The 14,628-nt window shown below is 47.4% G+C and overlaps 2 protein-coding genes across 2 annotated transcripts in view; one reads left to right on the forward strand and one right to left on the reverse strand.

The window, feature by feature from the left end:
• The window catches only part of LOC133059997 (uncharacterized), a 48,955-nt gene extending 34,474 nt beyond the window's left edge, over positions 1 to 14,481 (reverse strand). The window contains exons 1-2 of the mRNA XM_061147773.1: positions 14,147 to 14,481; positions 13,793 to 13,949 (exon numbers count right to left, since the gene is read on the reverse strand). Of these exons, the coding sequence (XP_061003756.1) occupies positions 13,793 to 13,949; positions 14,147 to 14,481 (492 nt within the window). The remainder of the gene's footprint in view (positions 1 to 13,792; positions 13,950 to 14,146) is intronic.
• Positions 1 to 14,628, forward strand: part of PPARD (peroxisome proliferator activated receptor delta) — an 84,678-nt gene that overhangs the window by 34,148 nt on the left and 35,902 nt on the right. The window lies entirely within an intron of this gene.

Genomic DNA, 14,628 nt, shown 5'->3' on the forward strand with positions numbered 1-14,628 from the left:
ACCATCAGTTTATTTTTTTTCTTGGGTGGTTGTGAGCACCATTACAGACTGGCCTGAGATTGTACAACCACCATTTTGTTTCTGAAAATGGCCCCAAGTATGTCTTTAAGAACTCCTCCCCTCTTCCCTGTCTTTAAATAATGACAAGTTTACAGTGTCACATGCTTATCTTCAGGGTTTCCTAGGGGCAGATCGCCAGCAGTTGCTGGTTTTGAGGCATCAAGATTTCTTCTGTGGACTCTTAGATCATTTCTTTCCCTTTTCTAGTCTGATGCCATTTTTCTAGGAGAGTGACTACTGAATCAGGCTCTCTAGGAGTGAGTCTTGGAATCGGTTATTGAAGATTGGAAGAAAATTGAGCAAAGTGAGATCTGAAACATTTATGGATAGATTTATGGATGGACTCCAGGTGGCATAGGTGGAGTCCCAGGCAGTTATAGAAGTTCCACTAGGTTGTAAAGAACTCAAGTTCCTTCCAGTTCCCTGCTTTGTCATTCTTAGGGTGTGGCTATTGTTTGCGTTGTCCAAAATGGCTGCCTTGGACCAGCTATCACACCCACATTCCAGGCAGCAGAACAGAGAAAGAGAGAGGGAAGGATAATGCCCCCCCCCCCCCCCCCCGCTTTCTTTTAAGGCTACTTTAAGAGTGTCTTCTGCCTCTACTTTTTTCTGTGACTCAGGGGAAGTTATTTAGTATGTCAGAGCCACAATTATAATGGGCATGATAATACTTACCTCAGAAGGGTGAGGATTGAAGAGAATGGTACAGAGTCTCTGGCACTGTGCCCAGCCCACAGCGAGTACTCTTTAAGTGGTGACTGTTGCCACAGGACACATTGACTCTTCTTTTTTCTTTCTTTCCTCATCATCGCTCCATGGTCTCCACCTGCCCCTCATCTTCCCCTTTCCTTTGCTCTGTCACCCTTTACACTTTCTTCTTACCCTGCCACCTCCCACTTCCCCTCTCTTGTCTGCCCTTCATTTTCCTGTTTCTCTTTCTGCCATCATCCCTTATCATCTTCATCCTCTCAACCTGTACTGTCTCATCTTTGTATTGCTTTTGTCCTTCCAGCTTCCTGATGTCCATAATTAATGGAAAATTATCATTGTATTACACAGACCAGAGGTTAAAGATGGTGACTGGCCTTTGAACTGAAAGTCAGCAATGAGTAATTTAAGAAAACCAGGTTTAATTGGTTTATTCCTGAATTTGTTGAATTACATTTGGCAGCTAGTAAGCAGAGACCAGAAATAGCAATGGCTTAAACCGCTAGAAGTTTATTCTCTGTTAGGTATTTAAAAGAAATCTAGAGGAGACGTCTCAGTCTAGGTATGACCTCTCTGCTTTGCCATTCTTAGTGCACGGCTTCCAACCCCAGGGCTGCATGTGATCTATGACGGCTGCTGGAGCTCCAGCCATCATGTCGTTTCCAAGGTGATATGGGGGGAGATAAAAAGGACATATGCTAACTGTGTTCCCCTTACAGAGCTTTGCTGACTCCCATGTCATTGGCCTCCCATAGCTGTAAGATAGACTGAGAAGTCTTTTAGATGGACCCATTGCCAAGTGAAATAAAATTTGGCTTCTGTCACTAAGGGAGAAGAAGAGAGTTGATATTTGCAATGTCTGCCACCATTCATTCAGCATCAATTTAGAGCCTTCTGTCCGATAGCTACTAGAACCAGTCAGGGAGTCCCCATTCCAGAGGGGAGAATAGATAAGTCAACAAGTGCATTTCAAAGTGAGGGTAAGAAGTCCAGAGTTGAGGAAGGTGTGAGGAAATACACCTCACCCACCAGCTTAGTCGGCGCCCGGACAGGCTCCGGAGTTTATACCAGCGTTCCCTGTTGTTCAGTTCTCCTGTGCCCGCTCCTCTGCTCTTTCCCTTTTATCTTCATCGTTGTTATTACTGTTGGGGTGGGTTTTGCCCCTTCATTCTAACCCCAGCAGTAGTCCCCCAGAACCTGAGGAAGTGGGAACCGCTGGCAGCTTTGTGGGAATTCTGGGCTGGGAGCCATGTATTCGAAGAGCCAGGTTCCAGGCCCACAGACAGTTGGAGGCTGGCGGCAGGAGTGCGGCGTGTTCCTGGACACACCACGGCCCTGCCAGGAGACACTGCTCCAGGAACGGGGTCGTCACTGGGAGCGGTGTTTCTGGCCAGACGCCTGGCAGGGCTGCGCTGCGCTGTCCCTGGCAGCTTGTCGCAGCATAAACCTTTTGAAGTAGTAAATCCTTCTCCTGGAAAATAGGTCCCGTATAATAGGTATAAATATTTTATGTACACTGCTTAATCAGGAATTGTATGTAAAGAAAATACAGCTTTTATTACTATAAAATTTCTAAACCGTTAAACATGGATATTCCTTCTTGGAACTAAAATTGTAGGAATAATTTAGAGAACCCGCAGTGTCTTTGATTTCCATCTCAGAAACACCTAGCGCGTGCTTTCCTCTTCCACCCCTCTCTCAGTTCCCTTTGGGAAGTCAGCGAGGCAACAAGAAGCTTGCCACAAAGGTTTTTTTTAAAGGCACATCCCAGCCCTTAAAGATTTAATCTTTCAGGGAAGATTGAAGGATTAAAAAGTTAGTTCTGACCTAGGACACTCCTCATGAACCTAGACTGTGACCCTGGGCAAGTGACTTAGCCCTCCTGTCCTTGATTTCCTCTGTAAAATTGTGGTCCTAATTATTACAGGGATTAAGAGACACGTGGGAAGCACTTGGTACATGTCAGTTGTTTTGCTGCTTTACCCACTGTGGTTGAGCTGACAGGTTGGGGCCAGCAGGTGGGAGGCCTTGGATGCTGCATTTGAGGAGTCTAATTGTATTCTTTGGGCACAAGAGAGCTGCAGAGATTCGTTGACAGGCATGTGACAGATCACGTCTGGGTTTAGGAAGGTCATGAGCGGGAGAAGGGAGGCCGGACTGGATCAAGGGAGGGTCTAGAGGAAGGTCCAGGTGAAGGGTGGGCAGGGCCTGAGCCGGAACAGCAGGAGAGTCTGGGAAAGGGGACAGTGGATGGTTGAAAAGTCAGTGGTGAGGAGGGACCCATCGGTGCTGTGTTTCAGCCTGTGTGACTTGGGGTGGTGTCCCATTGATGGCACAAGGAGCCTTGGAGGAGTCACAGGTGGAAGGTGGCAGGAGAGGAAGGAAGCATGTGGTGATCAGTTCTGCAGGCACAGGTTGGGCACTTGCCACCTGCTGGGCACTCTGCTGGGCGCAAGGGTCAGGGCTGCCTGGGTCCCAGCACAAGGCTCGCTGGTTACATTCTGGATGCATGAGGAGGCTCTGCCAGGCCTCCACGGGGTGCTGAGACCATCCACAGGAGAGCAGCCCAGCAAGAGACGGAAGATGCAGTCACAGTGCAGAAAACCCCAGCAGGTGGTTTGCGTGGTAAGCAGGGAGGCCAAGCAAAGACAGGCGTGGGGAGAGGTGTGTGTCAGGGAGCTTCAGGCCCGGGGAAAGTAAAGCAAGCAGCAGAAGGCGGAGCCCCCGGAAGAGAGGGCTTCAGGGTGGTGGTCAGCGTGCCTTGGCACCATGTGACAGAGGCAGAGGGCAAGGAGAGGTCGTGGGGAGCCTGGGAGCCGTGGCGGTTCTGATACTCCGCGTTCTGTAGTACGGAGCAGTTGGCTCTGAGCGTTCACTTTCACATGCCCTCTCCCCAGCCTGTCAGGGAGGGGTGTGGCCCCCCGCTATGGCCAGGAGGCTGAAGTGAAGCCCAGCGGGCTCATCTGACCCTCAGTGGGCTGGGGTGGAGGGGCTTCCTCCCAGACAACCAGCACCTCGGCAAGGTGAGGTGATGCGGGGCCGGCAGGAAGGGCGTGGCTAAGGCCTGGGGCCCTGTGTGGGGAGCACGGCGCACTCAGACCCCTGGGCAGAGGGGAGAGAAGGCAGAGCCTGAATCAGGAAGGGCTTTGGGGGGCTTCCCTGGTGGTCCAGTGGTTAAGACTCAGCGCTTCCACTGCAGAGGGTGTGGGTTGGATTTCTGTTCTGGGAATGCCCCACACGCCTCGAGGTGTGACCAGTTTTTCAAAAAAAGTTAAGAGAAGAAAGGCCTTGGACAGCATGACCAAGAGTCTGCGGTGGTTCTTTTTTTTGGGGTGGGGGTGTGGTTCTTATGGTGGCGAGGAGTTTTGGAAGAGTCTTAAGCAGGGAGGTAGATGGGACCAGCTTTGTGATTTAGAAAGACAGTCTGGCTGCAGACTCTGGAGAGGGCAAAAGAGTGGGAGCCGGGGGCCCCTGAGAGACTTTGGAGGAATTCAGATGACAGAGGAAGGGGGTGGGTTGGGGAGATATTTAGCACTTGGATGACAGTACTTAGTTCATTTGGTGCTTGGGTTATTTGGATCTTGGGATTTGTTGGGGGATGAGGGGATAGCTTCAAGGAGTATGACTTGAAGATTGAGACCCCAGCCCAGAATCCACCTGAACATAAAGCAAAAAGGCAATGGCAGAATCCACCTCCCGGTCGACCTTTCTGCTGGAGTGTGTTGGTTGACCCTGAAGGTCCTGTGACTCCTCAAGATCAAGGGTGAGGCTTCGGAATGGGTGGCCCTGGAGATGAGTCGGGCAGAAAGGTTGCTGCAGTCTGTCTCCCCATGCCTAGCTCGTGGTTGTTTCTGGCCCCAGAAAGCCCTCCCTGTGCTGCGTGGAGTCTTAGAGCTGGGAAAACGAGCAGCCTCCCGGAGGCCCTGGTCCTGCCTTCTCTCTCCAGTTGCTTCTCCCAACCTTTGTCTGGAGGTAGGGAACCAGGCCCAGACTCATTTGGGCCACGTGACCAGGTGGGCGACATTGATCCCCAGACCCCCTGCTCCCCATGGCCCTAGGCTGTCAGCTCCCAGCTTTTGGCCAAATAAAAGCTGGAATTATATCAGCTGTTGCTCCTTACAAGGGCTCCAGGGGTTACTCTGGGTGTGCTCACTTGTTATTTCCATCTCTCCAGATTTGATGGGGTCTGAAATTCTGCCTCCATGTCTGTTGCAGTGTCTGTCTGGCTTCTGGGGCCTGAGCCCAGGTGTCAGTAGGCTGCTCTTCATTTACCCTCAGAATGAGCTTTAGTCAGGTTAGCTTATTTTTATGGTAAAATGTTAATTAATATAAAAGTAACACATAGACAAGAAAGTTATAAGACAAAAAGAGACTGACGGACAAGACGTAGGACCCCCAGCCCCATGCCCAAGGAATAAAGGTAAGGATGACCAGTTTCCTGTGTATTCTTCCAGTATTTTTCCATGCACATACTCCTGTGTACAGTATATTTCCTGTTCCTACCTCTGTCCCAGTGGCAGTGGGAAACACGCTGAATTGTTTGTTTGTTTGTTTGTTTGTTTTTGATACCTAGCTTCTTTTTCACGTCACTGTATATTGGGAATGTTTCTTTCGAACAATTTTTTTGGTAGACATAATGTATATACAGTTTGACCAATAATTTTCCAACAAGCATTCATGTAACCAGACCAGTAAAATGCTTTAGATTTGTTGAGTGAACTGTGGGTTATAAAACACCTTCACAGCTGCTTTCTGGTATGATCCTCAGAGCCCTGTGGGGAAGACAGAAAAGAAGAATGTTTAGCAGGTTAGAGCAGTGAGGAGGCGAGAGTGGTGGTGCACCATTTAATGAAGAGCAAAACAGGGTCTCTTCTTTGAAAGGAGAAAAACGAAGATCATGGCATCCAGTCCATCACTTCATGGCAAGTAGATGGGGAAACAATGGAAACAGTGACAGATTTTATTTTCTTGGACTCAAAATCACTGCAGATGGTGATTGCAGCCGTGAAATTAACAGATGCTTGCTTCTTGGAAGAAAAGCTGTGACAAACCTAGACAGCATATTAAAAAGCAGAGACATTACTTGGCTGACAAAGGTCTGTCTAGTCAAAGCTGTGGTTTTCCCAGTAGTCACGTATGGATGTGAGAGTTGGACCATAAAGAAATCTGAGCACCGAAGAATTGATGTTTTTGAGCTGTGGTGTTGGGGATGACTCTTGAGAGTCCCTTGGACTGCAAGGAGATCCAACTACTCAATCCTAAAGGAAATCAGTCCTAAATATTCATTGAATGACTGATGCTGGAGCTGAAGCTCCAATACTTTGGCTACCTGATGTGAAGAGTTGACTCATTGGAAAAGACCCTGGTGCTGGGAAAGATTGAAGGCAGGAGAAGGGGATGCCAGAGGGATGCAATAGATGGTTGGATGGCATCACCAACTCAATGGACATGAGTTTGGGCAAGCTCCAGGAGATGGTGAAGGACAGGGAGGCCTGGCGTGTTGCAGTCCATGGCATCACAAAGAGTCAGACAGGACTGAGTGACTGAACAACAACCTTTGAAAGACTTAGATTGTTTGAGGAATAGAATCTAAACCTACATACCTACCAGAAAGCATGGGAAGCAGCATGTGTGGGGTGAATGTGGTGGGTGGCAGATAATTGGGGGCAAGCTTCCTGAAAGGGTATCAAACATGAACCAAATCTTTGAGAGAGAGGGACTGTCAGAGTGAGACCAGTGACAACGGGAGGACATTTCTGGTAGGATAGCTTGGGCAGAGGAGCAGAGATGCAAACCCTAGCCTGGTCTGCTCATTCGGTAAGCAGATAGTTAAATCCCTGCTCTGTGCCCAGCACCTTCTGGGTCCAGAAAGCAGCAGGAACGACTCAGTGCCTGTCCTCTGTGGGTTCTCACACTCTAGCCAGGAGATGCTGGATGTGCAACAGGTGAACCTAACAGATGTTGATAGAGATCAGAATAGTAGTTACCTTTCCGTGGGGGCATTGACTGGGAAGAGGCATGAAGAATCTTCTGGAGTGCTGTCTTGGACTGAGTTATGATTTTGTGGAGGATAAAATTGTAACACATTGTGGATCTCGCATACTTAGGACTAACGCAGACAGCACACTCTTACGGTGATACGTTATACCCCTGTTATAAAGCAAGCAAGAAAATAAATAAATAACACATCCCTAGATTAAATAACTAAGTAAAATGCAATAGCAAGAAAGTGTGGAAAGGGACATGCTTGGAGATAGAGACCTCAGGAGCACCCTGCAGGAGGCTTATCTGAGAAAGTGATATAAGCTGAAATTGAAGGACAAAGAGAGTGAAGGGGATGAGATGCCCCCGGTGGGAGGAACAGTCTGTGCCAAGGCCCAGAGGCAGGGAGTGCCTGGTGTGCTAGAACGTTCCGGGTGGACAGAGTGTAGAGTTTTGAAGGGATGAGAGAGAGTTCAGACCCTCACTGTGTTGTTTCAGAAGCACCCAGCGAGTCTCTGCCTCCCTCTGCTCGGGTTCTGCCCACCCCCTGCCTCAAGAGTTAAGTCCACCCTTAGTAATGAGGACGTCAAGGCTGGCCTTGTCTGGACCCCTTATCTGCCCTTCAGAGAACTGCACGCCTCAGTGATAGGACAGCTCCCCTTTCCCAGACGTGCTCTGTGTTCTCAGCCGCCTGGCCTGGCTCACCTGGGCCTTCACCGGGAGGGCCTTTCCCACCCTTGTGGTTGGGCTGAAAGGATCGTAACACCTACTCCTCAGTCATCCCTGCCTCTCCCGAATTGGAAAGCTTTCTTCTTCCCAGGTGTCTGCCTCTTGTGCGGCCTCCATCACACAGCTGTACCCTCACCCTCTTCAAAGGCAGTCTCTGTCTTCCTACTCTTGGCATCTCCCATGTAGGACTGTTGTATACAGTCAGTTCCCAAGCCAGTCGCATAAATGATTTTTTAACTGAATGGGGCTCTGGCTGGAAGTAGGTAGAAGGGTGCCAGGGGGGAATCATAGTAAAGGCTGCCTGGGAAAGTGTCAAGACTGGTGCTTCCAAATTCCTGGCAGTTAATAACTTTCAGGATTCGGGAACAAGGAATAGAATTTCCTAGGAGTTCCCCAGATCATAAATTACTTGGTTTCCTTAACACTTAATTTATGAGTTTTAAGAAAGAATGAGACTCTAGTAGACTAAAATATTTTTCTGTGACGAAAGTTTCAGAGGTCTTACTATAAAAGAAAATAACGATGTATAATGGTAAATGCATGGTTTGTTAGTACTAGGAACAATATATTGTAACAAGATTATATACTAACTTGTAAAAATGATCCCTACCCAATATATATATTTGATAATAGAAAATGTTAAAGGAAGAAAACATTAACAAAATATCAAATAAAAATCATCGAATAATTTAAGGATAGTATGACAATTACTGAATATTTAAAAGTTATTTTTAAAGTGAAATTAAAATTTTTTTTATTTTTAAATTTCCAGACACTAAAATTTGCCCTTTCTAGTATGTAGTTTTGTGAGTTTTGGCAAATTTATACTAACCACTGCCATAATCCAGATAAAGAACTGTGCCATCACCCCCTAAAGATAATGACATTCCCTGGTGCCATTCCTTGTAAGTCAGACCTGCCCGTATCATTAACTTCTGGTCTGTTCTCTCTTCCTATAGTTTTCCCTTTTCCAGAATGTCATACACATGGAATCACGAAGTATGTAGCCTTTTGCGTCTTTCACTTAGCACTTTGTATTGAAATTTATCCATGGTTGGTGCAGGTATCAGTGGTTTGTTCCTTTCACTGTTGAGTAGTATTCCCCTGTAAGGATGTGCCTCAGTTTCTCCACTCTTCAGCTCAGGGACAGAGAGGTTGTTTCTAGTATTTGATGATTTTGAATGAACATGCATACGCTAATTTGAACATAGGTTTTCATCTCACTTAGGTAAATACCTAGGAGTGAGACTGCTGGATCTATGCTAAGAATATGTTTAACAGCCAAACTGCTTTCCAAAACAGTTGACCATTTCACATTCCTCTTGCCAGCACTTAGCCTTGTCAGCCTTTGTTTCGACCGTTCTAATAGGTATGTAGTGATGTTTCATTGTGGTTCAGTTTGTTTTTCTCTAGTAACTAAGGATGCTGAGCATCTATTTCATGTGCTTATTTATCATTTATGTAGCTTCTTTGGTGAAGTATCTGCTCACATCTTTAGTTTATTTCCTAATTGGGATATATATTTTCTAATTGCTGAGTTTGGGGAATTCTGTATTTGTTTTGGATACATATTCTTTGTCAGATATGTGATTTGCAGAAATTTCCCTCACTGAACGGCTTGACTTTTTATTCTCTTAACGGTGTCTTTTAAAGCACAGAAGTCTTTAATTTTGATGAAGTCCAATTTATCAAAAAATGTTCTGATATGAGTTGTTTTTGATGTCATATCTCAGAACTTAACCGAAGGACTTTCCTGGTGGCACAGTGGATAAGAATCCGCCTGCCAGTGCAGGGGACACGGGTTTGATCCCTGGCGCGGGAAGATTCCACGTGCCATGGTGCAGCTAAGGTCATGTGCCCCCACCACTGACCCCCACTTCCTGGGGCCTGTGTGCCGCAGCTGCTGAAGCCCACTTGTCCTGGAACTGCAACCAGAGAGGCCAGCACCGTGAGAAGCCCTCACACCGCCACAAAGAGGAGCCCCCGCTGGCCAAAACTGGAGATAGCCCACACACAGCAGTGAAGACCCACCACAACCAAAAATAAATAAATGAATAAATACAAAAATGAAGAAAGACATTAAAGGAAAAAAAAACTTAACCCAAGGTCACAAAGTTTATAGTCTCTTCTAAAAGTTTGTGGTCTTTTAACTTTTATTTAGATTTATGATCCACTTTTAGTTAGTTTTTATAAAAGATAAAAAACACAAGTCAAGGTTTTTCTATTTTTAATTTTTGTATTTGAGTTGTTTCAGTTGTTTCGTCACCATTTACTTAGTTCTCACTATTGAATTGCTGTTTCCTTTTGTCAAAATCAGTTGGTCATATTTGTGTGAGTCTAAAATGAAATTTTAAAATACATAAAGCATTTATTATTCTTTCTAATAATCTTGATCTTTGTTTCATGACAAATGTTCAGTTCAGTTCAGTTCAGTCGCTCAGTCATGTCTGACTGCGACCCCATGAACTGCAGCACGCCAGGCCTCCCTGTCCATCACCAACTCCTGGAGTCTGCCCAAACCCATGTCCATCAAGTCAGTGATGCCATCCAAACATCTCATCCTCTGTCGTCCCCTTCTCCTCCTGCCCTCAATCTTTCCCAGCATCAGGGTCTTTTCAACTGGGTCAGCACTTCGCATCAGGTGACCAAAGTATTAGTTTCAGCTTCAACGTCAGTCCTTCCAATGAACACCCAGGACTGATCTCCTTTAGGATGGACTAGTTGGATCTCCTTGCAGTCCAAGGGACTCTCAAGAGTCTTCTCCAACACCACAGTTCAAAAGCATCAATTCTTTGGTGCTCAGCTTTCTTTATAGTCCAACTCTCACATCCATACATGACCACTAGAAAAACCATAGCCTTGACTAGATGGACCTTTGTTGGCAAAGTAATGTCTCTGCTTTTTAATATGCTGTCTAGGTCATAACTTTCCTTCCAAGGAGTAAGTGTCTTTTAATTTCATGGCTGCAGTCACCATCTGCAGTGATTTTGGAGCCCCCCAGAATAAAGTCAGCCACTGTTTCCCCATATATTTGCCATAAAGTGATGGGACCGGATGCCATGATCTTAGTTTCCTGAATGTTGAGCTTTAAGCCAACTTTTTCACTCTCCTCTTTCACTTTCATCAAGAGGCTCTTTAGTTCTTCGCTTTCTGCCATGAGTGTGGTGTCATCTGCATATCTGAGGCTGTTGATAATTCTCCCGGCAATCTTGATTCTAGCTTGTGCTTAATCCAGCCCAGCATTTCTCATGATGTACTCTGCATGTAAGTTAAATAAGCAAGGTGACAGTATATAGCCTTGACATACTCCTTTCCCACTTTGGAACCAGTTTGTTGTTCCATGTCTACTTCTAACTGATGCTTCTTGATCTGCTTAAAGATTTCTCAGGAGGCAGATGAGGTGGTCTGGTATTCCCACCTCTTTTAAGAATTTTCTACAGTTTATTGTGATCCACACAGTCAGAGACTTTGGCTTAGTCAATAAAGCAGAAGTAGATGTTCTTCTAGAACTCTCTTGCTTTTTCTATGGTCTAACAAATGTTGGCAACTTGATCTCTGGCTCCTCTGCCTTTTCTAAATCCAGCTTGAACATCTGGAAGTTCATGTTTTATGTACTGTTGAAGCCTGGCTTGGAGAATTTTGAGCATCACTTTGCTAGCATGTGAGATGAGTGCAATTGTTTGGTAGTTTGAATTGCACTACTCACATATTTTCTTTGTATTTCTCATGTAGCCAATAGTCAAATACTAGAAAATGCCAGTGCACATTATTTTAATAATCTAACATGTGGATCTCCTAACAACTTTAACAGCAGTAGCAGAATCACATGTCACAATCGCCAGCTTAAAACTAATTTTCTCTCCAAGCTTATTTCTTAGGCAATCACTGGGTAGATTTGTATATACTATGTAGGCGTGCTCAGTCACCTCAGTTGTGTCTGACTCTCTGCGACCCCACGGACTTGTAGGCCGCCAGGCTCCTCTGCCCATGGGGTTTCCCAGGCAAGAATACTGGAGTGGGTTGCCATGCCCTCTTCCAGGAGATCTTCCCCACCGAGGGATCGAATCCAAGTCTCCTATCTCTCCTGCATTGCAGGCAGCTTCTTTACTCACTGAGCCACCTGGGAAGCTGTATATGAATATATCAATACCTGTTCGCAAGAATGACTGTTAGCAACAGAAGGGACCATGAGTACACACACCGTGGCGGTGGCTTCAAGGAAGACATGGTTAGATTGTTGCCACCTCTTTCCTGTGCTCTCCTGTCCTGGTTCCCAAAGACATTAGCCTTAACCTGGAACTCTGCATGTTACTTTCTCGCTTTTGGTTTGACTTAAAGCAGTGGATTCCTTGGAATCAGTAACCTCCCTAGGTTGGTTGTTAAGCTTTAATTCTCATGAGGATTATAATAACCTTTCCCCAGTTTCTCAATTAATTCTCTCTCAGACTTTGGGATTCAGTAAAAACAAATCTCCCAAGAAATGTTGGGAAGAAAGTCTTGCACAGAAATACTAACTGAAGGCTTCCCTGGTGGTCCAGTGGTTGAGAATCCACCTGCCTGTGCAGGGGATACAAGTTCCATCCCTGGTCTGGGAAGATCCCGCATATTGCCAGGCAGCCAAGCCCTCAGCCTTCACTACCGAAGCCCACGCTCTGGAGCCTGTGATACGAAACAAGAGAAGCCGCTGCAGTGAGAAGCCCACGTACCACAACCTGCGAAAAGCCCTCGAGGAGCAACGAAGACCCAGCACAGTAAAAAAAAAAATAACTTACAAAATAAATAATTCTTGGAAAATACTAATCAAGAGATGTCACAAGGCAGGACTTGATGAAAGCCAAGCTTCGTAGGTTCCTGGCTGGTAAGCCCCCCAGGGCAGCTGCTGTGTCTCGGATAGCGCAGAGCCTCTGGGACCCCGCCTGGCGCTGGATCCAAGGTGGGTGCCTGATCTGTAGAGGATGCTTCTTGAAAGTTGCTGGCTGAACATACGCGTTTCCAACCAGTGGCAAGAAGCAGCGTGTAAACAGTTTTGGCTGACGAAGATGATTCACACTGTAGAGATTCATGGAAGATGAACTTAGAAAACTCTGAGATCTCTATTGTGCTAATAAGCCTTCAACAACTTTGGAAGAAGCTTGGATTTTTATATTCTGGACTCTCGCTGGGGAGAGAATCGAACATGACACAACTGAGTCTTCACTGGCTTAGAGCCGTGTGATAAGCTGAAAACAGAACCGCCTTTTTTCTGTTTTTTATTTAAGAGAGAAAAAAGACCAAAGCTACAGAAAAGTTGCAAGGCTAGGGCAGTAAACTTCTTATTTCTTTCACTGAGGTTCACCAGTTGTAACAATGTTGCATTTGCTTAACATTGTGTCATGGGTGGTGGTTCACATTCCATGTTTGTTGGATTGTTTCCTTGTGATCAGGTCAGGGTAATCCCCAGAGAGGTGAGGAGTGCTTCCTGGTACTTCACATGAGGAGGCAAGACACAGAGATGATGACAGGTGCCCCTGTAAAGGTGATGCTGACTTTGGTCACCTGAAAAGTTGGTATCTGGGAAGGTTACTTTTTTATTTATTTTTTTTATTTATTTATTTTATTTATTTATTATTTTTTATTTATTGATTTATTTTTTAAGGCAGATAACTTTGAAAGGAACGTTTCACTGACTTTTGGGAATAACTGACAACCATTTTGGAAATGAGGTACTTCTCTGTCAGTTACTCCTGCTATTGAAAAACATCCCGGGCACTCCCCGGGTGGTCCAGTGGCTGAGACTTCGCATTCCCAATGCAGGGGACTCAGGTTTGATCCCTGGTCAGGGAACTAGATCCCACATGTTGCAACTAAGGGTTCAATGCCACAACTAAAGATCCTACATGCTGCAACTAAGGCATGGGGCAGCAGCCAAATAAATAAATATTTAAAAAAAAAATCCTGGTGTAGTCAGAAAAGCCCTGAGAGTCAGGAAATCGGGCTTTGGGACTCAGCTCCCTAACCATGTCTCCGCATGACTGTAGACCTGTAGACAAGCCATGTCATCTCTCTGGGCTGAGTGACTGAATCATGCATATAAGGAAATTGTTGCTCAGAGAAATGAAGCAATTTGCCCAAGGCCACCCAAGCAGTAAGTGGCAGGTTGTGGTCGGGCCGAAGCCCTGCCCTCGCCTTCACGCCAGTCCGCCTCCTCTGAGGTGGCTGGTCATTGTCGAGGTGGCGCCAGGTGCCAGGGCCCAGAAGCTAGAGCCCCAGCGCCTGGAGGATATGGGGAGAGCGGGCGGAGGGGGCACCTGTCCTGCCCAGGTGCCCTTCGCACCTGGCAGGTAGCTCCGGGCACCTCGGGCAGGCCAGTCAGGGGGCTGCCGGCTGCTTCTTGAGCACCCTTGGAATAAAGACTCTTGCGGGTTTGACAGGTGAGCTGCCGACGCCGCACCAGCTCCTCCTGCCCAGACAGGGGTGCGGGCCTCACATCGCTGGCCTGGGCCCAGGTTCAGTCTGTGCCCAGGGTCCCCCAGATTGGCCTGTGAACCCTCAGGGTGGTCCCCAGGGACGGGGGAAGGCCCTGCCTGGAGACCCAGGGCGGGGAGGAGACCAACAGGAAGTGTTGATGAGGGAAAGGTGAGCAGAGCCTTGCCAGGCAAGTTGTCCTGGGTGGGGAGACACTGCCTACCTGCTCTGGTCACCCCACAGTTGGGGCGGAGGTTCTGGAGCCGGCAGCGGGGAGGAGGGCCGGGTGGGTTCTGGACTCCCCCGGGGCAGCCCCTGGCCGCCGCGGCCTGCGCCCTTCCCGGTTAGCAGCTCTCCCCAGGCAGGCGGCACCGCGCTCAGGGAGTAGCATCTCTTCTTAGGCTTCTGTGGTGTCCTTCCCTGCAGCAGTTGTTCCGAGGAAAACAGTGGCTCCGGATCAATCCGGATATGGTTTGTCAAGGCCATGTTTTCCTGTTGCTGCCGAGCTGCGAATCCAGGAGAACCAGCCTTCCCGAGCTGTAGCTGCCTCTCCTTCATTTTCCATCCCACCGGCCTCCGGGAGGGGGCCGAGTTCGGGACCGGGGCCCGGGCAGCCCCGCGGAGGGCACACTGGGCGGGTCCCGCGGGGAGTTCTGGGGAGGTCTTCTGCCCCTGGTTCGTGGCCTCCTAGGGCCCTTCCCCTGG

Source organism: Dama dama, chromosome 7 (assembly GCF_033118175.1).
Source record: "Dama dama isolate Ldn47 chromosome 7, ASM3311817v1, whole genome shotgun sequence".
In the NCBI taxonomy this organism is placed as follows: Eukaryota; Metazoa; Chordata; class Mammalia; order Artiodactyla; family Cervidae; genus Dama; species Dama dama.